General features: G+C 36.2%; 1 protein-coding gene across 1 annotated transcript in view; it reads right to left on the reverse strand.

Moving 5' to 3' along the window:
- CSMD1 (CUB and Sushi multiple domains 1) overlaps positions 1-27258 on the reverse strand; it is a 3127153-nt gene that overhangs the window by 622179 nt on the left and 2477716 nt on the right. Inside the window, 1 exon segment of the mRNA XM_053711946.1 lies at positions 27147-27242. Within this exon segment, the coding sequence (XP_053567921.1) occupies positions 27147-27242 (96 nt within the window).

The following is a 27258-nucleotide window of genomic DNA, read 5'->3' on the forward strand; positions in this document are numbered from 1 at the left end:
AGCAGCTCACAAGAGCTGCTGGTGCAACGCCACCCCCTGCTGACTCACGGCCAATCGGCCGCCAGCAGGGAGGTGTCAATCAACTCGATCGTATTAGATCGGATTGAATTGCGGAGTTTCCTATCTGCCTCATCAGAGCAGGCAGACAGGGTTTATAAGCACTATGGCATAGCTTTTCTCCAGTTTAAACTAATATATGTTGTGATCTTCTAGATTATTCCTGATTATTCCTATAGCATAACTCATCCCAAATATCTTCATGGTCAATATTTTGATCATATCAAAATCTTCATGGTCTTGTGAAGGGAGTGATCAGTATGTTCATATTATAAACTGTCATATTTGCATGATCTTATAAGTAAGAAATTTAAGACATTTGGCTGTACTGAATTAAGTAAGAAAATCAATCTACTTTCATATTGTAGCAGAGTTTTCGTCATATCCCCACCTCTTATACCCAAGTTGACTTTTTGAATGCCTGTGCATTGTAAATTACCAACTTTCGCTTGATGATATTTATGAAAATGATATGCTACTTATGTAATTGATTTCCCTTTTTGTATGTCATAGCAGCATTTTTTATATTGTGTAGATGTTCTTGTAAATAAGTTCGTAGTTTACACGTCGTCATTCCGACATATATCTTTGGACAATTGCATCAGAGAATATATATTACTCCTGTTGAGTTGCAATTTATATATGATTTAATGGCATGTTTTTTGCCAAATCTGTCATGAATTGACACAGTTTTCGTATATATCTGCAACTGGAGCATTTGCCACAGGGATATGAGCCATGTGCTATCTTAGTATTGGTTCTTTTCTTACTTGAAAAATTACTTGGGCTGATAAGATCTTTTAGATTTCTGCTGCTTCTATAACTTACATCTACTTGATTGCCTAGAATCTGCTTTAAAGTAGCATCAGATTGCAGGATATTCCAATGTTTATTGATTACATTGATTACTTTCTGGCTGTGAGAATTATAAGTCAGTATCAGTCTGGTTTTGCCATCAGATTTACGAGACTTGGGTTTCAGTAGTTCATGTTGTGGAGTTAATTGAGCTCTTTGTTTAGCTTTTTTGATTGATGTTTTGCTGTATCCATGCTTAAGTAATGTTGTTTCCAATTCTTGGGCTCTCTAATTGAATTTGCTGTCTTCTGAACAATTATGTTTGGTTCTTAAAAACTCCCCTATTGGTAGGGATTTAATAGTATAAGGTGCATGGGCGCTAGTACTGTATAGCAGTGTATTAGTTGCCATGACTTTTCTGAATAAGTCTGTTCCAATATGTCAATTTTCCTTCTTAAAGATTCTCAAATCTAGGAAGGGTAGTTCAGTTTTATTCATATGATAAGATAACTTGATATTATATTTGTTATTATTAAATTCTTTTAGGAAACAGTCTAACTTATCTTTAGGGCCTTCCCATATAAATATGATGTCGACAATATACCTCAGCCATATTGGAATGTGCTGAGAATATTCATCATTTTTATCAGAAAATACAATTGTTTGTTCCCACCAACCTAGGAATAAATTTGCATAGGTTGGTGTGCATGCTGTGCCATGGCAGTTCCCCTTGATTGTAAATAAAATCTATTGTTGAAGACAAATACATTGTTCTTTAATACAAACTCTATTATGATTAACATCTTTATCCAAGGACATGTCTAGAAAATGTCTAACAGCTTTTAAGCCCAATTCATGGCTGATAACCAGCCAAGTGTCTTTATGTAGCCAGATATCTTGTAACTGTTGTAAAGTCTCCATAGTATCTTTGATATAAGAAGTATTCTCGAAATCTTATATCAACATACTGACTTGCTTTTTCTGTTAAGTTGTCATTGCCAGACACTATGGGACATCCAGGAGGGTGTTTGCTGTTTTTATGGACTTTAGGTATCAGATAGAACGTGGATATTTTAGGGTTAGTAACGGTTAAGAATTTCTTTTCTTTCACTGAAATTATGCCATTCACTCTCACCTGAGTAATCAGATAATGGTATTGAAGGTGCAAGTTACATCTTTTAATTGTCTCTCTGCTTCTTGTAAATACATATTATTAGGCCATATTACTATATTTCCGCCTTTATCTGCTTGGCGTATAGTAACATCTTCCCATTGTTTTATTTCAGTTAGTGCTTTCATTTCACCTTTACTTAGGTTTCTAGAGGGAGATTGTATATCTAGTTGGGAGATTTCGCTGCATACAAATTCATTGAATATTTGAATACATGGTGCATTAGAAAGTTTAGGAATATAATTAGATTTATGATTTAGATTTTGACGCCATTTACTGCTTTTAGATTGTTAGTATATCTTCTAAATCTTGTAAACTCTCTCTTTCATCTACTGACCAACTAGATCCTGTAGTTATGGCTTTGTCTGATTTTAATGCACTGTATTGTTTTTTGAGCAATAGTTTTCTTAGATAAAGATGTATATCTTTAATGATATCAAACTTGTCAACGCTGGCATTGGGGCAAAAGGAAAGGCCTTTTGAAAGTAAGCTGATATGATCTTGAGATAATATTTTGGTCGATTAAAATTTTCATGTTTTCATCCTTAGTCTGGAAAACTGACTCTTGTATGGTTTGGCTGCCTGTTTTCTTTCCTTTGCATTTCTGGCTTTGGGTGCCTTTTTGTTAGCTCCAATATTATCATTCTATTATAACCCAATTTTACTGAGCTATAAGAATACAAATTGTCAAGTAAACTGCTACAATTCGCAAAGTGAGAGAGAATTTTTATAAGCATGCACAAACTCAAATTTATATGCAGTGAGACTTCGTTCATAATATGTTAGTTTGTGACAGAGAGGTTAACACCAAACGACTGATGTCAAAGTTAACCCTTCTGTCTGTATTATTAGCCAGCAGAAAGTTCAATGTACAAACACAGGAGTCCGGATTAAACTTAAATGGCTTCTAACTGCAAAGTGGTGAGTAGCGAGCATATGAAAAGACAGTGATCGATTTTACATTCAGTCAATGAATAAACAGTTCAGCAGTATTCCTAGCGTAGGAGACAACAAAGTATACGACCTGTAAGTCAGTCTGCAGATGGAACAGCAGGATTTGGACCCGGAGCTATTGCGGTTGAAAGAGGCTTACAATTCCGGGCAGAGAGGGAGACTTGCAAGATGCGGCCGTAGCTGATGACGTAGGCCCGCAAATAGGAACACTGACTATTTTTTTGGTGAGTCTGAAGAGGGGAAGTCTGTGTAAGAGACGCTGCAATCTGTAAGAGGAATTCGTGCTGCTCGGTCAGGTAGTAGTGACAGTTGCTGCAGGGTGAGGTCAGAGGCACAACTGCTGACGCAGTGTAGTTTAAAGTAGTAAAAACCTGAAACAAAGTTATTTCTACAATTTGTTGTATCAGTATACACAGAGAGACTGGAGAGGTGAGTCAAGGAAAACACTTCATTAAACCAGCAATGAAGTGGAAGAGGAGGAGCCTTTTATACACCTGATGGAGCAGAGGAGAAATTTAAGGTGGAAAATAAAATAGCAGTGTTAAGGTGGTATGATTTATGACACCGGGCAAACCTTAGATACTGGTAATGATCCCTGTGAATAGGAACATGGAGATATGCGTCCTTCAGTTCTATGGTCATCATGATCTGACCCTTTTGGACCAAAGGAAGAATAGAACGGATGGTCTCCATCTTGAAGGACGGAGCCCTGATGAACTAATTGAGACACTTTAAGTCTAGAATGGGACAAAAATTGCCCTCCTTCTTAGGAACTACAAGTTGATTTGAAAAGAACATAGACCCTGTTCCTCTAGAGGAAATGGAATAATCACTCCCGGGATGATAAGTCCTTTATTTAGTTTAAGAAGGCCTCTCTCTTTATCTGATTCACAGAAAACCTTGACAGATGGAACCTGCCCCTGGTAGGACAATATTTGAATCCTATTCTGTAACAGTGGGATACTATATATATGACCCAACGATCTGGAAAATTGCGTATCCAAGCCTGCTGAAAAAAAGAAAGCCTGCCCCCCACTTGATCCACTACAGGATTGGGGGTGGCCCCTTGATGTTGATTTGGAATCATTGGAAGGCTTCTTAGCTTGCTTCCCCCTATTCCAAGGCTGACTGGACCTCCAAGAAGACTTGGATTGATCTGACTAGGAAGAGGAAGACTTCTGTCCCTTAAAGTTACAAAAAGAATTAAAATTAGAATTCTGGCGACCCTTAGGTCTATTCTTTTTATCCTGAGGTAGGAAAGAACCCTTTCCACCCGTAATTTCAGAAATAATGTCTGCCAGACCTGGTCCAAACAAGATTTTACCCTAATAAGGCAGAGATAAAAGTTTGGACTTGGATGTAACATCTGCAGACCAAGATTTTAACCAAAGAGCTCTGTAAGCTAAAACATTAAAACCAGAAATCTTAGCACCCAAACTAAGAACTTGCATGTTGGCATCACAAATAAGGGTATTGGCTAGCTTGAGAGCCTTGATCCTGTCTTGGATCTCCTCTATAGTAGTCGCTTCTAGGATAACAATAGATAAATCATCACACCAATAAGATGCTGCCCCTGCAACTGTAGCAATACTAGCAACAGGTTGCCATTGTAATCCCTGATGAATGTACATCTTCTTAAAAAAAAAGCCTCAAACTTCTTATCCATGGGATCCTTAAAAGAACAACTATCTTCAATAGGAATAGTAGTTCTCTTAGCCAGAGTAGAGATAGTTCCCTCTACCTTGGGCACCGTGCGCCACGAGTCACTAATAGAGTCAGCAACAGGAAACATCTTTTTAAAAACAGGGGATGGGAAAAAGGAATCCCTGGTTTATCCCATTCCTGAGTTATAATATCTGCCATATGGTCTGGAACTGGAAATACTTCCACAGATGAGGGTACATCATATACCCTATTAAGCTTACTAGACCTCTTTGGATTCTCCGCAACATATTCAGATTCTTCCAAAGTAACAAGAACCTCCTTCAAAACAACGAAGGTGTTCTAACTTAAATCTGAAATGAATCTCCTCTGAATCTGCAGAATTTGTCACTATGGTATCAGGATCTGACAATTCCCCCTCAGAAGCCACTGAAGAATCATCCTCATCCGATAATTGAGACAAACCGACTAACACAGCTTTAGCTGAGTCAGCCTTACTAAAATCAACATGTTTAGATTTCCTCTTTTGTTTACCAGAAACCTTTGGAAAAGCTGATTAAGCTGCAGAAACAGCAGAGAGGAACCTTAGGGCACTGCATGTGACGCTTGGGAAGCTTGAGGAGAAAGCTGAGGTGTAGCTAGGATAACACTATCCTGAGACACAGGAGGCTCAGGGAGAGACATCTTATCTTTAAACTTTAAAGTTTTATTTAAACATGAAGAGCAAAACTGTACAGGAGGAATTATTGTAGCCTCCAAACACAATAAGCATTTTTCAAATGAATCAACTTCAGTATTAGAGTCCATAATTGGGTATCGGTTCACAATTAACAAAAAAATTAAATGCCAAATTAAGTTTATTTATATGAAGCAATAAAACATAAAACAGTACTTAAAACCATCAGCTCTGCTGAGGTCTTACCCCTCCAGAATTGCTATCTCACTAGCACAGAAAACCAGACACACCAAGTAGCAAAAAACACCTCCTTGTTACCGGAACAGCCCAAATCCACTTCACACTGTAGATAGAAGAAAATGCAGCCTCCACACTCTGCGCGGCAAACTCTGATCTTTTTTTTAAATTGCGCCAAACAAAAACGGTGTGAAAAACCAACAGCAGCACAGCAAAACTGATTGGGCCAATAAGCTGAGCTGAAAAATTATTGCAACAAGTAAGAAGTAAAACAAACACCAGTCAAACACTTCCTACACTCTCCCATCTCTGAGCTCCCAATAAAAAATTATGCCTCTTTTCATATAAAAGCAGTGCCCCTAAAACAGATTGAAATACATTCGACAAGGATTTAACCCATATAGCGCTGTTAATTTAAAACTTAGAAGGGAAAGCACTTACCTGTGGATCCTGCTCTGTCTGGCAGGAGCTGTTTTCAGAGGTGTGGCAGCTTCACCATTTCTACCAGGGACCTATAGAAAAGAAAGAACAGAGTAATCAACTCTGGCTTTCTATAATAGGGGCCGCAAGAATGTTAGAAGTTTAAGCAAAGGCTACCTCACCGTCTTCTAACTGCTAATAGCCATTATTACTCTTACTAAAGAGATTGACATGGACACAGAATAGCCCCAATACTTACTTGCAGGGGAAAAATACCCATTAAAAGGTATAAAATCTTCAGACATCATCTTCGCCATGCTCCCATGCTCAAGGCAAAGAGAATGACTGGGGGTTATGGGTAAGGGAAGTGATACTTAACATCTCTGCTGGGGTGCTCTTTGCCTCCTCCTGCTGGTGGAGTGAATATCCCACTAGTAATTAGAATGTTTCGGGGACTCTCGATAGGAAAGAAATGTAATTTGTTGAATACAAGGAGCAATAGTAATATAATGAATATATGAAATTTTTCTTGAAATCCCAGATGCAAACATGGGGGGACAGTACATACCAGTTGATAAAAATAAAAAAAATCCTCTTTTATCACAGAAAAGGCAAAAAAAATGGGTGTTTAAATGCAATAAGTATGGTGATAGCTTCAACACCGGGGTATGAAATTGCTAAACAGTGAAGGGGTTAAAAGAAATACAAAATATTTTTGACTAGAAAAAATGCTTTATTAGAAATTAGGGATAGGTAAAAGAATTGTTAGTATCATATAGTTAACTATTATTATTTAGGAAAGAAAAACTGGTGGCTACTGCGCTACAAGAAAAAAGTTTATTCCAATAAAAATATATTAGTGAAAAAATTAGACACAACGAACCAATAGAGGGAAACAGCAGTCTTACATGTTTCGTGCACACTTGCGCTTAATTATAGATGCTCTGTGCATCTATGATTAAGTGCAGGTGTGCGTGAAACATGTAAGACTGCTGTTTCCCTCTATTGGTTCGTTGTGTCTTATTTTTTCACTAATATATTTTTATTGGAATAAACTTTTTTCTTTGTAGTTCAGTAGCCACCTGTTTTTCTTTCCTTGGCCTTTGCGGCAGTCCTCCACTTTTTATGGTTGGCTCCACACACCCCTGTTTTCAGAGTGGGTCCGTTCTACTACCTTTCCCCTTACCCGGCGGATGCTTCCTGTAGCAGCACTTTCTTTCGTTACTTGTAACTATTAGAATTTGTTCTTTAAAAACCTGCAACTCTTAGCGGGAGAATCGCAATAGGTAAATAAAATGGATTTTGGTTGCGTTTGATATTACCAGCTTCATTATATGTCCATCTGTGTGTGTGCCCATTTGATATGTGAAAACAGTACACTAGCTCCACAATGAAAATAGTGTCACTGAAAAGATGAACTCTGTGATGCATAATGCTTTTTTGTGCACCTCTTTTGTAACACCTGTTTAGAGATTCACTGAGCATCAGATTGCTGAATTTGAGAGGAAAACCGACAACATGGTCAGCATTTCTATTTCATGATTCCTAAACTACAAACTGAATGGAAAATGATTCATCCACACCTTACACAACTGAGCTTTTTAAATCCATCTTTAGCTTTAACTATTGAATTTACCTAGAGCAGCTATAGATACAGAGACGCACATTTTGGAAGTATTACTTCTTTATTAAGTTGGTTCTCATAAATGAAGGCAATTTAAAAGTTGACAGTATCCTTACCAGTTTAAAACTTAATAGAATACAACAGAAAGACAATTTAAGGACTCTATTTCTTGGGTGTTTGATGCAGCTTTCCTGCTGTTAATTATTTTTGAAATTCCAATGAGTGCAAGACTTGATCCTGTGTTTAATTGAATTTGCCATGCTTCCTAGTAAATAACTGATTTGGATATGTTAGTATAATTTCATGGTACTATATATATTATACACATTTTATAAATACTGTACATAGTGCACTTCAGATATTGGGGGGTAGTTATCAACGTGTCTATTTTACCTGTCTTCGCCGGCCCAATACGCCCGCCTAAGCTCGCCTCACATCGCCGCCGCGGACCTGCAAAAATTCGCCTAAGTTATCAAAAAAGCTGTCAAAAAGCCGCGCACCAAGTACGGGCCGATGAGCAACGGACTGTGAGAGTTATCACTCATCCGATCTCGCTGCTCTTTTACAGCTTTCTTGCTAGCCTGTCACTAAGTACCCACATTAACTACACTGTTCTACCCCCTATACCGGCGCCCCCGGAGCCCCCCGCAACTAAATAAAGTTACTAACCCCTAAACCGCCACTCCTAGACCCCGCCGCAACTCTTATAAATGTATTAACCCCTAAACCGCCGCTCCTAGACCCCGCCGCAACTCTTATAAATGTATTAAACCCTAAACCACCGCTCCCGGACACCGCTGCCACCAACATTATACCTAGTAACCCCTATCCTGCCCCCCCTATACCGTTGCCCTCTATAATAAAGTTATTAACCCCTATCCTGCTGATCCCGCACCTCGCCGCAACTAAATAGTTTAACCCCTAAACCGCCACTCCCTGACCCCACCGCAACCTATATTAAATTTATTAACCCCAATCCTACCCCCACTACACCATCGCCACCTATAATAAATTTATTAACCCCTATCCTGCCCCCCACTACACCGCCGCCACTGTAATAAAATTATTAACCCCTAAACCTAAGTCTAACACTAACCCTAACACCCCCCTAACTTAAATATTAATTAAATACATCTAAATAATATTTCTATTATGAACTAAATTAGTCCTATTTAAAACTAAATACTTACCTTTAAAATAAACCCCAATATAGCTACAATATAAATAATAATTATATTGTAGCTATCTTAGGATTTTAACTAGGTACAATAGCTATTAAATAGTTATTAACTATTTAATAGCTTACCTAGCTAAAATAAAGAGAAATTAACCTGTAAAATAAAAACTAACCTAAGTTACAATTACACCTAACACTACACTATACTTTAATAAATTATTCCTATTTAAAACTAAATACTTACCTGTAAAATAAACCCTAAGATAGCTACAATATAATTAATCATTACATTGTAGCTATCTTAGTATTTATATTTATTTTACAGGTAACTTTGTATTTATTTTAGCTAGTTAGAATAGTTATTAAATAGTTATTAACTATTTTTAAATAAAAAAAGCTAAGTTACAAAAAATAAAAAAAAATAAGTTACAAACATTTTAAAAATATTGCAACAATTTTAAGCTACTTACACCTAATCTAAGCCCCCTAATAAAATAACAAACCCCCCAAAAATAAAAAAATGCCCTACCCTATTCTAAATTAAAAAAGTTCAAAGCTCTTTTACCTTACCAGCCCTTAAAAGGGCCTTTTGTGGGGCATGCCCCGAAGAATTCAGCTCTTTTGCCTGTAAAAGAAAAATACAACCCCCCCAACATTAAAACCCACCACCCACATACCCCTAATCTAACCCAAACCCCCCTTAAAATAACCTAACACTAATACCCTGAAGATCATCCTACCTTGAGTCGTCTTCACTCAGCCGAGCAGCGATGGAACCGAAGAGGAGACCCGGAGCAGCAGAAGTTATCCTCCAAGCGGCGCTGAAGAAATCTTCCATCCGATGAAGTGATCCTCCAAGCGGCGCTGAAGAAGTCTTAGGGGGGTGTTAGGGTTAGTGTTAGACTTAGGTTTAGGGATTAATACATTTATTACAGTGGCGGCGGTGTAGTGGGGGGCAGGATAGGGGTTAATAAATGTATTATAGGTGGCGACGGTGTAGGGGGGGCAGATTAGGGGTTAATAAATTTAATATAGGTTGCAGCAGGGTCTGGGAGCGGCGGTTTAGGGGTTAAACTATCTATTTAGTTGCAGCGAGGTGCGGGATCGGCAGGATAGGGGTTAATAACTTTATTATAGAGGGCGGCGGTATAGGTGGGGCAGGATAGGGGTTACTAGGTATAATGTAGGTGGCGGTGGGCTCCGGGTGCGGGCGTTTAGGGGTTAATATGTATAGAGTAGCTTGCGGTGGGCTCTGGGAGCGGCGGTTTAGGGGTTAATACATTTATTATAGTTGCGGTGGGCTCCGGGAGCGGCGGTTTAGGGGTTAATACATTTATTATAGTTGGGGTGGGCTCCGGGAGCGGCGGTTTAGGGGTTAATATGTATAGAGTAGTTTGCGGTGGGCTCCGGGAGCGGCAGTTTAGGGGTTAATACATTTATTATAGTTGCGGCGGGGTCAGGGAGCGGCGGTTTAGTGGTTAATATGTATAGAGTAGCTTGCGGTGGGCTCCGGGAGTGGCGGTTTAGGGGTTAATAAATTTATTTTAGTTGCGGTGGGCTCCTGGAGCGGCGGTTTAGGGGTTAATACATTTATTATAGTTGCGGTGGGCTCCGGGAGCGGCGGTTTAGGGGTTAATATGTATAGAGTAGCTTGCGGTGTGCTCCGGGAGTGGCGGTTTAGGGGTTAATACATTTATTATAGTTGCGGCGGGGTCAGGGAGCGGCGGTTTAGGGGTTAATATGTATAGAGTATCTTGCGGTGGGCTCCGGGAGCGGCGGTTTAGGGGGTAATAATGGTAAATATAATGGTCAATATCACACTGAACATAATTACCCTATGAGGCACCTAGTTTTTTTTCTATTTCAACATGGATAAACAGATCTGTTGTGCAATTAAAGGAACAGTATACACCAATTTTCATATAACTGCATGTAATAGACACTACGATAAAGAATATGATGCACAAATACTGATATAAAAATCCAGTATAAAACTGTTTAAAAATTTACTTAGAAGCTCTCAGTTTAGCTCTGTTGAAAAGGTAGCTGGAAAGCCCACTGCAAGTGGGAAATAAGACACTCCCCCCTCCTCCTTCTTTTGCTTATGAAAAGACCCTTTACACAAACAGGAGCAAGCTGGAGTAGGTATCTGATGGTATTCTCCTAAAACTTTAGGGCTTGGTTAGGAGTCTGAAAATCAGAGCAATGTTATTTAAAAATAAGCAAAACTATACATTTAAAAAAAAAGAAAAAAAAATTTATGGGCTATATAAATAGATCATCTACAAAACAATTATGCAAAGAAAAAATGAGTGTATAATGTCCCTTTAAGGAACTTCTGTGTGCACATTTCTATCACTTTGAGGAGGAGGTAACCAAAGTTTTACACCACTATACACATGAGAATCCAACTGAAGGAAAAATTGACCTACTGAGATCTAACTAACTGAGCTCTGAACCAGTTCCTCTGAATCAGAGAGCAACTGTAGCAGATGGGATAAGCTCAAAAGAGTCAGTGAATACATTGAATGACTCAGAGCCTTATACCACAGCCCTGCCTGTGCTGAAACCATTGCAGTGTACGTTAGAGTTTGGCGTGACTTACATAGAGATGCAGAGTAGAACTTCTATTATCCAGCAATTTATAAATACGTATAACAAGAGCTACCAGGAACTACACAATCCTCATAAGGCTTACCAAGCCGATGTTCGTCTAGATATGGGAAAGCCTTTAGCCTTATTCCCTTCGGTGGCACCGGACCTCGCTATGAGGCAGCTGATTATGGTGGAGATGGTAGCTACTTCACCAGCAAATGGGCTTTGTGTGAACTCTAGCTTTGGTAAGACATGCTGCACACTGAGCTAGGAGCCTCAAAAGCAGCTGCTTTGGGAGCCAAGAAAAATCCCGGGGGTGGGGGCAAATACACTGAGACAAAAGAACTTTTTTTATAGAGACTGCTTCCCATGGGTCAGTGCATATCACAACTCAACCCTGTCCTACTATAGAGACTAGTGTAGTAGTTGGACGATGGTGCCCTACCATCCAGACCAGTGTGGGGTGAAGCGCTCATAGAGATGCTATTACTCTCTCTGGAAGTACATGTTTCTTACTGAGCGTTCAACATATTGTTTATATAGTTTTATATTGTTCTGTATTGTTGGGATAGAAGTTTACTTTTCATGCCCTTGTGTGAGACTGTGCTTTATTTATTGTTGTGCAGACCATACATAACTTTATATTCACTAGCTATGGCTGTTTACTTTAGTATATATATACTATATATATATATATATATATATATATACAGGGACATGGCACACCCCAACAGTTAAATCACCTGGTGCTCTGCAGAAAATATGTATACACGATCACTGGATGTTACCCACAGCTGGCAGCTGTAAATCCTGGGATATCCAAAAAAGCAGGCAGACACAGGATTTTCTCAATCGCCTTTATTCAGCAAGGAAAGGCTAATTTCCAGAAATGAGTCTTTTCTTGCTGAATAAAGGAATTGAGAAAATCCTGTGTCTGCCTGCTTTTTTGAATATCCCAGGATTTACAGCTGCCAGCTGTGGGTAACATCCAGTGATCGTGTGTGTGTGTATATATATATATATATATATATATATATATATATATATATATATATATATATATATATATATATATACAGTATATATAAAATATTTAGAATATTGGTACTTCTTGCAATAATGATAAGATTCTATAGTTTGCTCCCACACAATGTCTACTCTTACTATAATATGTAGAGGTTTTGGGGCCCATTTATCAAGCTCCGGATGGAGCTTGAGGGCCCGTGTTTCTGGCAAGCTTGCAGGTTCACCAGAAACAGCAGTTATGAAGCAGCGATCTAAAGACCGCTTCTCCATAACCCTGTCAGCCTGCTCTGAGCAGGCGAACAGACATCACCGCAATTCAACCTGATCGAGTATGATTGGGTTGATTGACACCTCCCTGCTGGATTGGCCGCAAATATGCAGGGGGAAGCGTTGCACCAGAAGCTCACAAGAGCTGCTGGTGCAATGCTGAATACGGAGAGCGCATTGCGCTCCGTATTCAGCGAGGTCTGGTGGACCTGATCCACACTGTCAGATCAGGTCCACCAGACCTTTGATAAATATCCCCTTTCGTGTACGATCCTTTTTTATTAAGGTAAAACTACTCATATGATAGATTACTCCCCATATGCCGAACTACGTCAGAGTTGGAGTGTTACCTTGTCGGATAGCCAGAGCGGAGTCCTGGTGAGGTACGAACGCTGCCCATAATCCGTTTCCACTGAAGCAAAGGTTAAAGGGACACTGAACCCAATTTTTTCCTTTTGTGATTCAGATAGAGCACGCAATTTTAAGCAACTTTCTAATTTACTCCTATTACCAATTTTTCTTCGTTCTCTTGTTTTCTTTATTTGAAAAAGCAGGCATCTAAGCTTTTTTTGGTTCGGACTCTGGACAGCATGTTTTTATTGGTGGATTAATTTATCCACCAATCAGCAAGGACAACCCAGTTTGTTAACCACAAATGGTCCGGTATATAAACTTACATTCTTGCATTTCAAATATGGATACCAAAATAATAAAGAAAATTTGATAATAGGATTAAATTAGAAAGTTGCGTAAAATTTCATGCTCTATCTGAATCACTAAAGAAAAAATTTGCGTTCAGTGTCACTTTAACCTCTTACAGTAGATATTAACTGTTCCGATTTCAGACTCTGACTGATTACACTTTACCTTGTGAATGGGATGTTATATTATGTGTTTTTATATGTTTTAAATAAATCTTACCATTTAAACCTATAGGATACTGTTTACCCTGCTAGTATAAAAGCGGTGTGCGCAGTGAAAGAGCTTATTATAGCTCCATCTTACGTGAGTAGGATACCATTGATTAGAATTTCTATTCATCGATTATATACAGTGTTACACTGTTCTGTATTTCTTTTTTCTTTGATTTCTAAGATCATCGAATTACACTTATTTCTCACCATTATTTAAATGGATAACTCCTTTGCTTAATCACATTTTTTTACCACATTTATATATATATATATATATATATATATATATATATATATTTGTTTGTTTTGTGATTTTATTGCACATTTTTTAATATTTCATATGATAACAGTTTTAAGTCTAATTAGGAATACAGCCACTACATAGGTCTATAGGGTTAATTAGTAATATAAAGTGCTCCTTACATATAATGTGCTTCAACTATTAGTCTCTATGGTGTTATCTGATGTGTTGCTTAGAATTAATATACTATATTGAACCTATCTAGGGAATGTGCGAGGCTCATACCATCCCCCAACAATCTTAGTGACCTGTCATATAAGTCCTGGTCTGAGATTTTCCTATACACCCTGGTATGGAATACTAGCTTTCTATCCCATCTCATTCGGCCTTCTGTGGAGATGGAATCTCTTATTTGATAGCTCTTTTTTATCTCCTCTAAGTATTATAAACATTAATATATAGCTTTCATATTAAACACAATTTAATGTTCTTTGTACAGATGTTACTAGATTTTTTTTTATTTTTGGCCCTATATGTTTGGTACTTGTTACATATCCCCAATAGCTCCCCCTTATTAGTATTTAATAATGCTGGAGGTCCAAGAGTGACCATTATTTTTCGTATGGGGATATACTCTTTATAAGTATTTATACCTAATAATAGGGGTTAATTATACATTTTATAGTCATCTAAATAATCAGAAAAAATAAGGTTTATTGAGCAGTATAATACTTGAGTTCTACTCCTTGCAATCTCCTATATCTTGATATATGTTGGTACCTATTTAAATAGTTTCAATACCTATGATCTTGTGCAGAAATATGGAACCTGTATCTTAAATTTATTTAGAAAGTTGAAAATTGGTCTATTCTATGGATAGGAGTGTTTGTACTGCTCTGTGTACATTCGGCTAGATTACAAGTTGTGCGTTGGGTAAAAAAGCAGCGTTAAGAGGTCCTAACGCTGCTTTTTTATGCCCGCTGCTATTACGAGTCTTGCAGGTTTAGGGTCACCGCACACTTTTTTGGCCTTACCGCAAAATGACTTACGTTAACTCTGTAAACCCTTTTTTCTATGGGACTTACATAATGCTGGTATTACGAGTCTGTCCTAGGAGGCCAAAAAGTGAGCGGTACATCCTACCCTGTCAAGAGTCCTAATGCATTTAAAAGTCAGTAGTTAAGAGTTTTATGGTACAACGCCGTAACATAAAACTCATAACTAAAGTGCTAAAAAGTACACTAACACCCATAAACTACCTATTAAACCCTAAACTGAGGCCCTCCAGCATCGCAAACACTAAAATGACATTTTTAACCCCTAATCTGCCGCTCCGGACACCGCCGCCACCTACATTATATTTATGAACCCCTAATCTGCTGCCCCCAACATCGCCGACACTTACATTATATTTATTAACCCCTAATCTGCCGCCCGAAATGTCGCTGCAACCTACCTACACTTATTAACCCCTAATCTGCCGCCCCATCGTCACCACCACTATAATAAACATATTAATCCCTAAACCGCCACACTCCCGCCTCGCAAACATTAGTTAAATATTATTAAACCCTAATCTGCCTTCCCCCAACATCGCCGATACCTACATTATATTTATTAACCCCTAATCTGCCGCCCGAAATGTCACCGTCACCTACCTACATTTATTAACCCCTAATCTGCCGCCCCCAATGTCGCAGCCACTATATTAAAGTTATTAACCCCTAAATCTAAGTCTAACCCTAACCCTAACACCCCCTAACTTAAATAAATCTAAAGAAAATTCCTATCATTAACTAAATTATTCCTATTTAAAACTAAATACTTACCTATAAAATAAACCCTAAGCTAGTAGTAATAGTAGTAGTAGTAATAGTTACATTGTAGCTAGCTTAGGGTTTATTTTTATTTTACAGGCAAGTTTGTATTTATTTTAACTAGGTAGAATAGTTATTAAATAGTTATTAACTATTTAATAACTACCTAGTCCTCAACAAAGCCGGGAGAAGTCTTCATCCAAGCTGGGCGAAGTGGTCCTCCAGACGGGCAGAAGTCTTCATCCAGACGGCATCTTCTATCTTCATCCATCCGGCGCGGAGCGGGTCCATCTTCAAGACATCCGGCGCGGAGCATCCTCTTCCAATGAAGTCTTCTTACTAAATGACGGTTCCTTTAAGTGACGTCATCCAAGATGGCGTCCCTTAGATTCCGATTGGCTGATAGAATTCTATCAGCCAATCGGAATTAAAGTAGAAAAAATCTTATTGGCTGATGCAATCAGCCAATAGCATTGAAGTTCAATTCTATTGGCTGATCCAATCAGCCAATAGGATTGAGCTCTCATTCTATTGGCTAAGGAGTAGGTATAAATTTGGTATAAAGCAAGTGTACTCTGAATGTGTTTTATAATATTTTTTAGCCTGATGAAACAGCTAGATATAGCTGAGAAACGTGTCGCATTTTAAATAAAGATTTTTTAGATGTACACTTGCTGTCCTCAATGGAGTTCTTTATTACCTTTTGAATGCTGCTAACACCTATATTGGCACCTAAGAGTTATCCTGCTCTCACCTGGAGGTATCAGTCTACTAGACGACTGTTTGGTTCCAGTCTGCTGTTTAGGCACCTGCAGGTGCTCTGGATCTTGTAAGTAAGATTGCTCAGTTCACCAATTACTTGTCAAAACGTTACTGGGCTATGGTTTGCATATTTTGTGTTCACTCAGGAATCTTTTAAATACTACTACCAAGGACTACAATTGACTCCTGATGTGCACCAGTGAGCTGGACCACTGAGAGGCTCCAGTCTGCCACAATAGCACCAATGGGTGCGTCTCCTTTGTGAGTACTCAATTGTTACTTGTGTGGATACATTATTTGTTTTTTGGCTGTACTAGGCCATGTTTGGCGCCTCTGTGTTCTCTCTTTTTCTAGTCTCTCATTCTATTGACTGATTGGAACAGCCAATAGAATGCAAGCTCAATCCTATTGGCTGATTGCATCAGCCAATAGGATTTTTTCTACCTTAATTCCGATTGGCTGATAGAATTCTATCAGCCAATCGGAATCTAAGGGAAGCCATCTTGGATGACGTCACTTAAAGGAAACGCCATTTAGTAAGAAGACTTCGTTGGAAGAGGATGCTCCACGCCAGATGTCTTGAAGATGGACCTGCTCCGCGCCAGATGGATGAAGATAGAAGATGCCGTCTGGATGAAGACTTCTACCTGTTTGGAGTACCACTATGCCCGGCTTGGATGAAGACTTCTCCCGGCTTCATTGAGGACTTTGGCCCGGCTTGGATGAAGACTTCTCCCAGTAAGTCGATCTTCAGGGGGTTAGTGTTAGTTTTTTTTAAGGGTGTATTGGGTGGGTTTTATTTTTAGGTTAGGTACTTTGGGCTTGCAAAAGAGCTAACTGCCCTTTTAAGGGAATACCCATCCAAATGCCCTTTTCAGGACAATGGGGAGCTTAGTTTTTTTTAGTTAGTATTTTATTTGGGGGTTGGTTGTGTGGGTGGTGGGTTTTACTGTTGGGGGGGTTGTTTGTATTTTACTTTTTACTTTTATATTTTACTTTAGGGCGATGCCCCGCAAAAGGCCCTTTTAGGGGCTACTGGTAGTTTAGGCTAGGGTTTTTTTTATTTTGGGGGGGTCTTTTTTATTTTTATAGGGCTATTAGATTAGGTGTAATTAGTTTAATCTTGTAATTTGTTTATTATTTTTTGTAATTTAGTGTTTGTTTGATTGTTTGTTTTTTTGTACTATAGCTAATTTAATTTAATTGATTTAATTGTATTTAATTTAGTTAATTTGTAGTGTAGTGTTAGGTGTTAGTGTAACTTAGGTTAGGTTTTATTTTACAGGTACTTTTTGTATTTATTTTAGCTAGGTAGTTATTAAATAGTTAATAACTATTTAATAACTATTCTACCTAGTTAAAAGAAATACAAACTTGCCTGTAAAATAAAAATAAACCCTAAGCTAGCTATAATGTAACTATTAGTTATATTGTAGCTAGCTTAGGGTTTATTTTATAGGTAAGTATTTAGTTTTAAATAGGAATAATTTAGTTAATAATAGGAATTTTATTTAGACTTATTTAAATTATAATTAAGTTAGGGGGTGTTAGGGTTAGACTTAGATTTAGGGGTTAATAACTTTAATATAGTGGCAGCAAGGTTGGGGGCGGCAGATTAGGGGTTAATAAATGTAGGTAGGTGACGGCGACATTGGGGGCAACAGATTAGGGGTTAATAAATATAATGTAGGTGTCAGCAATGTTGGGGGGAGCAGATTAGGGGTTAATGAATATAATGTAGGTGGCGGCGGTGTCAGTGGCGGCAGATTAGGGGTTAATAAGTGTAAGATTAGGGTGTTTAGACTCGGGGTTCATGTTAGGGTGTTAGGTGTAAACATAACTTTTATTTCCCCATAGGAATCAATGGGGATGCGTTACTGAGTTTTAAGCTGCTTTTTTGCAGGTGTTAGACCTTTTCTCAGCCGGCTCTCCCCGTTGATTCCTATGGGGAAATTGTGCCCGAGCATGTACGACCAGCTCAACGCTGACTTAAGCAGCGCTGGTATTGGAGTGCGGTAATGAGCAAAATTTTACTCAACGCTCACTTCTTGCCTTTTAACGATGGGTTTGTAAAAACTCGTAATACCAGCGCTGCATGTAACTGAGCGGTGAGGGAAAACTGCTCGCTAGCACCGCATAGCCTCTAACGCAAAACTTGTAATCTAGCCGATTGTTTGTGATTTTGTGCATAAACCTTAAAAAAAAAAAAGTTTATTTTGAGAAGGGGTGACAATAAGTAGAATGAATTTATATTCCGTCTACCTATGCACTTTTCATTATCAAATTAAAATATCTCATTATGCTTGAACTTCCAACACTAATTATTTGTTTTAATTTAATGGATAGCTTTCTTGTTGGCTTACTCTGCATTGTTACCCCCTGCTATCATAAATTCTAGTTAAGATGGGCTGCCACAAAAGAGCAAATTAAGCATATTTAGCTTTTTTGTATGTGGCATTAATTGTCATGCCCTGAGAACAAGCTGCTAATAAGATGTCATCATTATTCCACTTTGAATCTGGATTAGAGAAAGGTGGGGGTGGGGGGAGAAGGGGAAAAAAGTAGAAAGTAAAAAGATTTTTTTTTCCTTTAGGGCACAGTGCGGACTAACTATAGTTCTAAACTAGTGTTAAATAGAAATTCTATTTCCTCTAGTAATTATTTTCCATTCTTTAGTAAATGTTTCACACTGCTGTGAAACAAAATTGAAATCAGCCCAGTGGAAAGTGAACAGCGAATAAGGTCAAGCTGAAATAGAGAGTGATAAATAAAATGATTGACTTTGCAGGTCAGATTATTCTGTTCATTCTGCAGCTATATAGTGTTTGAAAAAGGTTTTCTCACTTATTGAAAAACAAAATAACATAGGTTGAAATTATTTTAGAAAAAAAAATGGATTCTCATAGTCAAAAACACAAATTAGTCATTGGGAGGATAGATAGATAGATAGATAGATAGATAGATAGATAGATAGATAGATAGAGATAAATAGATAGATAGATAGTTGATTGATAGATAGATAGATAAATAATTTGTATACAGTACCCCAATTATTTTTATTTGAATACATTGTTTAATAAGCATTTGTGGTAGAAAATATTATTTTTAGCATTTTTTTCACATAGCAACTGCAAGCTGAAATAATAATTTATTTTCCAGGTGTTCTAATAAATATTAAAACTATTTGTCTACAAACATTATAATGAATGGCTTCTATGTTTTGCTACTTAACTTGCCTGGCTAAAAGTGTCAAGCATGATTTGGTTTTTATTTTGCGCAATATACATATTTATAAGCAATGTCCAGTTTTATAAGGTTCTTAATTTACCTTGGGCTTTAGAGTTGCTGAAGCCTTATGAAAAAGTATTCTCTTTGTTATGATAGACAGGACATTTAAATGTTCATCAGTATGTTCTCAGTGGTTGAAATTGCTTTGTGCTTGTTTTATTATTACTATTATTATTATTATTATTATTATTATTATTATTATTATTACTATTATTATTATTATTATTATTATTATTATTATTATTATTATTATAATCTATTATACAACAGATCCCGCAGTTCTAGTTATAGAGACTATTTGATTGTTACTTAGTTATACACTTTTACAAGAGTAGGATGCAGTAACATTTGTGAAGTAACACTGTGTATCACTGTTTTACATAGGTCTTCTCTCGTTAATCCATGTGATTGTCTTGTAAGTGATCACCTAATTTTCTTTTTCATAGAATTGTTTCTGAACTTAAGAGTTTTAGATTCTCCTTCTCCATTTCTGATCAATGTAAATTCCAATATTAAAAATGCTAGTTTTTTTTTTTTTTAACCTATTAGCTATTTCTTGTATAGTACTATGTAAACTGTTGGTGTTTTATAAATAAAAAATATTATTATTATTATTATTATTATTATTATTATTATTATTAATTGTTGTGTTGCTCTTTATAAAGTTTTTCCAGAACTTTAAAAATATAATTATTTTACTTTTTTTTTTTTTTTTTTGCAGCTAGACATCATTCTTGTTATGTAGTGTAGGTTTACAACAACAACAAAAAATACATACAAACATGTATTTGTTTTATTTACCTTGATTTATATACAACAACTTTCATTTCCCATTTCTTCTTTCATTATTATTGAAAATCCTTGAATCCTGTACATCTAAAGGGTTTAAAGCAATATTGCTATACTTTTCTCACAAGAGTAGAAGCATTTTGCCCAGTTATCAAATACTCAACCAAATTACTTGAAATTAGATATGCTTTGCTAGCACTTTCTGACCAAGCAATACTCTTTTCCACTGATCTTCATTCCAATCTTTTTGAGCTTTAACATATCTTAGCCTTTTCACCCTGCTCCCCTTTCACAAAAGTGGTTTCTTGACTTCCACCCTTCCACAGACCATTCCTGATCAAGCTTCTTTGGACTGTAGAAGGGTCAACTTGGCATTCTGATAAAGCTGTCAGATGCTGAGTCAGGTCCTTGCTGGACTTCTTCTGGTCTCTCAAAGAAGAAACTCTGAGAAACTTCTCATCAAATTTAGAAAATTAATTTGTATTCCAGTCCTTTTTTTGTCATTGACCTCTCCTGATTCTTCAAAACAATTTTTTTAACAGTTTGAATAACACATCTTGAGTATCCAGTTTGTTTGCTGATTTCCCTTTGAGAATGGCCTTGCTGATGCAAAAGTATGATTTTATGTCTGTCAAAATCTGTGATATTTGGCATTTTCAATGGAATGATGTGATTGGAAGTTGGTCTTATTAGCAAGCTTCCAATGATCTAAACTCATACCAAATGTGTATGTAATGCTCAAGTATGTCTTGCACAAATGTGGTATAATATATCTTTTTGTATAAACAAAACACCTTATTGATTTAAAAATACTTATGTAAGAAAGGAGCAATATCCAATACAGCAGCTATGAATATCAGAGGCAGGAGAGTTCCAATATAGTTCTCAAATGATTATCCTCAAAGAAAGAGAAAATGTTTCATAGCGCAAAACTGTAAGGCAAATAGATGTCTTTGACAATAACTATGTAGTACTCACTCACTCTAGAGCTTAGATCCAGCTCTGAGGTATTTAGGCATTATTCATAACTTAGTTGCACTGCAGGATCAGTTTCTTGGATAATTTATTAAACACTTATATACTGATACAATGAGTTTTTAAAAGCAATATAAAAACAAAGTAACAAGTCTGTTCAGTCACTCAGGGTTCTAACAGGTGTACAGAACAAGTATACAGAATTAAAAGGAACAAATACAGACCACCAATGTCTATAGCGTGTATAGTTCCGCTTTCTGTTTCGCCCTGTGAAAGTATTTCACCTCACCCTTCTCTGTGTCAAGAGTATTAAGGCTTGACACAGAGAATTGTGAGGTGAAATACCAGCACAGGGTGAAACAGAGGATAATCATTTGAGGACTATATTGGAACTCTCCTGCATCTGATATTCATTGCTGCTATATTGGAGATTGCTCATTTTTTATATAAGTATTTTTAAATCAATAAGGGGGTTTGTTTATTCACTTTTTGTTTTTTGTATCTTATCATATTTTGAATCACTCATTCACCTTGTATTGTGCTTACTACTTTTTATATTTATAATAGACCTTTTTCACAGCAGTCATTTTGACATGAAATAGTAGGACAAATACAAACATTTAGGTTTATGAGAGCCAGGTCCCTGCTATTGCTCAAGTGTAAGGGGAGGTCACACTAAATACTTGCCACTCTAGCATATAAAAGCTGTTTTTGTGTTTTTCTTTTTTTTAATACTGCGTACAAATATCCTGTATTTTCTGGTTGTATTCTAATAAAGAGACTGTGAAATACTTATATATGGTCACTATACCATTGCTAAAAACATATCTAATGGTGGCCTAAGACTTTTGCACAGTACTGTGCTTGCTTGAACACAACCAATAAATGTCCTCTTGTAATATAAGTAATGTTATCAAGTTTGCAATATCTATTGAAAGTATAGGTGCATTAAAATTATGTCGGCCATGCTAAACATTCTCTGGTAAATCTGTTTTTAGTTTGGTCCAACAATATTGATATTACGGTCCCCACCATCAATATCAATCCTCTTGTAATCTGGGTTTATATAAACCACCGGTTCTATAGAATTTGCTTTTGCTTTAGTTGTATATTTCTGCATGTTTCTGTCATTTGAAACTGTTTTCTTATTCAAATTTCATTTTTCTACAAAAGTGAAAATGTATAGCGTTTTGGAGCTCAGATTTTTCGGTTTACTGCTACATTTTTTAATATAAGTGATGCTATTTTGTAATTCATTTTTAATACCTATATCATATTTGTATCAGTAAATAAAGTACATTTTTAACATATATATTTCAGAAATTATAAAATCTAGATGATGGCAAATTTAATAATTAACATTTTTTATTTCAACAAATAATCTTAATTTTATCTCTAATTTAATAAAAATGTAATAATATTTTCTATAGTTAAAGTGATGGCAAAGTATAGTGTTTTTTTAAAAGCTAGTCTGTATGTAAGGAGTGAATTAAAGGTACCTTCATTCGTGATTTTTAATTAAACATGCATTAATTCACACCCTTTTATTTCTTGCTCTTTCTACAAACCTAATCCCTTCCGATCATCCAATGTGAAGCTATTTTTTTTTTTCAAGATGAACTTTCCACCTTTTCACCAATAATTGTGCTAGCCATATGGCACTCAACCGCTGAGTGCCGTAAGTTTGACAAAGCCACTGGAATAGAAGTGGAAATGTCATATTGTGAGAAATTAGTTGCTTTGTGGTGAGCGGCCGGAGGGGGATATATTAGCAGAAAGAGCAAGAAAATAAAGGGCGATTAAGCACATGTTTAATTAATAATCATGAATAAATGTACCTTTAATTTACTCCTTGCATACAGGCTAGCAATTAAAAAATGCTGTACTTAACCATCATTTAAAAAAAAAAGTTTTAAATAAATGATACCTTTTGTAATTTTAATGTTTTTTTTAAGGTAAATTATAAACTAATATTTAACTACAATTACAGTTTTGCAAAATCTACTTTTACTAATAATATATTTATTCATAACCATGCAGTAACCATGTTTATATATAATGATGGACTAGAAGTCTGTCAGGACTCAGCATGAATCTAAATATGAAAAACATAACAAACAAATCTCATATACCATTTACCCAAAATAATACATGTTTCTTTACACTGTAGATATGTAGCGGGTTCAGGTCTTTCAATTTCTAAGGATAGGTGAAACTTTACTGAAATCCTTAAAAAAATTATATTAATTTTGAACTAACTATGTAAAGCAAAATTAAAACTGAATGATGAAATGCAACTTTTTCCCCAAAAAATAAAAACGTTATATTTCTTATCATCAAATGCAAGATTCAAATAAAAATAAATGTGGATTTTACTTCATTATAAGACTACGGGATCAGTTAATATTCTTGTTATTTATACGTTACATTTGATATTCAAATGTCAACATTAACTTTCTAGAATAATTTAATTGGCAGAAAAAATGTCAAGGGAAACATTTATTTTGCAATTCAAATGTCAATATACACAGAATTGCCCACAGATAATTACACAGGAAGGCATTTATTGGTCAGAATAGGTCAAAATATATTTGAAATATAACTGCCACAATTAGTTTTTTTAATATAATAAATGCAAATTAACTACTTTCCCATAGGTGTGTACAATAGTCTAAAAAACTGGTGTTGCAATTATTAAAGTCAATAAAAAGATGATGATGAGATTGATTGATCAATCATCATCATTATACATCATTAATCATCATCCAATTATTGTGGGCTTCTTTCCTTAAGTTTTCTGATGGCAAAATGAAGATCCCCTAAGCCTTTTGTTTCCTGCGTCATTTAAAAATAAACTAATACAAATATTGCACTCAAAACTTATATACAAAGTAATGGATGGTTAAATATTATTGAACCTTTACCACATTACATTTTATTTTACTAGTAAAATGGCACCTCACATTTTATTTTTATTTTAGATACCTAATAATAGAGAATCCTGTGCTGTTTTTTCATGCATCTGATCTAGCTTTAGGTGCATAATTATGTTTTGCTTCCTAATGACTTCTTGTTGTTTTAGTTCTATGCAACTAATATTTTATATCAGAAGCATTCATAGAGGCCCATTTATCAAGTTCCGTATGGAGCTTGAGGGCCTGTGTTTCTGGCGAGTCTTCAGACTCGCCAGAAACACAAGTTATGGATCAGGCATCTAAAGACCGCTGCTCCATAACCTTGTCCACTTGCTCTGATGAGGCGGACAGACATTGCCGGAATTCAACCCGATCGAGTACGATCAGGTTGATTGACACCCCCTGCTGGCGGCCCCCCTGATTGGCCGCAAATCTGCAGGGGGCGGCGTATTGCTCTCTGCATTCAGCGAAGTCTGTCGGACCTGATCCGCACTGTCGGATCAGGTCCGACAGACATATGATAATTCAGCCTCATAATGAACCAATATATCACTGTAAAAACAGAAATAAGTCTATGATTACTGATATAGTTAGAAGAGCAAATCTAGTGTTTATTTAAAAGAAACAATAGACAGAAAGTTAAAGGGATAGTAAAGCCCAAATTAAACTTTCATGATTCAGATAGGGCATGTAATTTTAAACAACTTTCTATTTTACTTTTATCATCAAATTTGCTTTATTCTCTTGTTAGTCTTAGTTGAAAACTAAACCTAGGTAGGCTCATATGCTAAATTGTAGGTCCTTGAAGGCCCCTTCTCATTTGAATGCATTTGACACTTTTTTCACAGCTAGATGGCGTTAGTTCATGTGTGTCATATAGATAACACTGTGCTCATGCACGTGAATTTTTTTTAATTGCCTGAAATGCAAGTCTGTCAAAAGATCTCAGATAATGAGCCAGTCTGCAGAAGCTTAGATACAAGGTAATTCTAGAGGTACAAAATATATTTCTATAACAGTGTTGGTTATGCAAAACTGGGGAATGGTAAATAAAGGGAGTAACTATCTTTTTAAACAATAACATTTTTGGCGTTTACTATCCCTTTAAGGAACAGGACTGATCAGCATATGGGCATAATCAAATCATGTAAAAGGGGGAAAGAACAGAAATAAATTAGATTACCAGGGTCATAAAAATGATGAAGGGGAAAATAAAAAATAGTGAAGATTGGATAGAGGTAAGGTTATGATTAATGAAAAATAAGCAGAAAATGACTACCACACATGATTACAAAGACATCTTGTATTGTTTTTACTAAAGTATAAGCATATCTTGTGGACATTTTTATACTAGAACCTATAAAATAACTTAATAGAGGTGAAACACTGACTTTATGAAATCAACCTCAGAACATTACAGGTTGTTTTCATAAATGCGCAAATATTCTCTTTAGGGTTGTAATATTCCAATATCTGCAGTACTTCTTGTTGCAACTAAAATGCTAGGACATATTTCATGATAAAAATATTTAGAATTTGTATGTGTTGCCCATACATCTTTTAAAAGCCAACAAATGGTCTATGAGAAATCTACTTTTTTAACTAAGACCAACAACTTTTCAATATAGCAAAAACCTTTTTTATTTTATTTTTTTGAAGAATTCCTTTGGTTTTAATGTCATATTTGCATTTCCAAAGCAACCAGAATGAAATATCTATGATTTTTTGGAAAATAATATTGTGACAAATACTGAAAAGGTTATTTGCCAATTTCTAATGTGTTTAATATTTTAAAGTCCACTATTAATATTTTAAAAAAAAAAAAAATCCAAATGAATATAATCTGAAGAAGGAATAGATAAATAAATAACACATACAAGTTGATTCTCACATGTTTCTCTATAAATCTATGGAAATTAATATTGTTCTATCATTTATCTATCGATATCTATCTATCTATGTCTGTCTTTCTATCTGTCTGCCTGCCTGTCTGTATTTCTGTCGGTTTTTCTGTCTTTCCTTCTATCTATCTATCTATCTATCTATCTATCTATCTAACATCTATCAATCTATCTACCATCTAGTTATCATCTACCTTTCTCCTGACAAGCACCGAAAGCTTATTTGCTGTGATTAATATATAATGGGCTAGATTACAAGTGGAGCGCTGATTTATCACGTGCATGTAAATTGGAAAATTCGCCCGTTTACAGGAGCACAATAAATAACCAGCCGTAACTGGTTATTGCTACTGCAAACTCACAGTAACAATTATTGCTCAGGAAATTAACCAGAGGTTAAACCGCTGGTTAATTTTAAAAATAACGCACAATCGTCCCCAAAATAAAGAATATTAAATATTGAAATAAAAAAACTGCAAGAAGCAGTTATGAGGGTTTAAAGTTGGTGGGTGTAGGGTGTTAGAAAAAAAAACGGCACTGAAAAATGCCTTTACATTGCAGTCTACGACATGAGAAAGAGGCTTCCAATGGAGCCTATGGAAGTGCACTCTTGTGAGCTCAATGCTTCCTTGCATTACACATTTGTGCTAAGTGGAGCACAAATATTGCTTTTGATGTGTTTAATATTTTACAGCCCACTATCAATATTGATGACTCTAACAAAATCCCAATTGAATAATATCAAGAGAAGGAAAAGATCACACATATGTCTTGTTTTTTCTTATTTTTCTCTAAATTGTATTAACTTCAAGCATTAAAAAAACACATTGTGACGATAAGATGTTTGCAAGAATTAGCATATAAAAGAAAAATGCTTAATTACCTTGGTACACAAAGTGGAAACCTCTGGCAGGATCACCATTTGTTGTGGTGAATCTTAGAAGGATGTGATTTGAGGTGGCTAATGGCATGGTCTCCCCTGCAAAGCATATGAT

This window comes from Bombina bombina, chromosome 4, assembly GCF_027579735.1.
Source record: "Bombina bombina isolate aBomBom1 chromosome 4, aBomBom1.pri, whole genome shotgun sequence".
Classification (NCBI taxonomy): domain Eukaryota; kingdom Metazoa; phylum Chordata; class Amphibia; order Anura; family Bombinatoridae; genus Bombina; species Bombina bombina.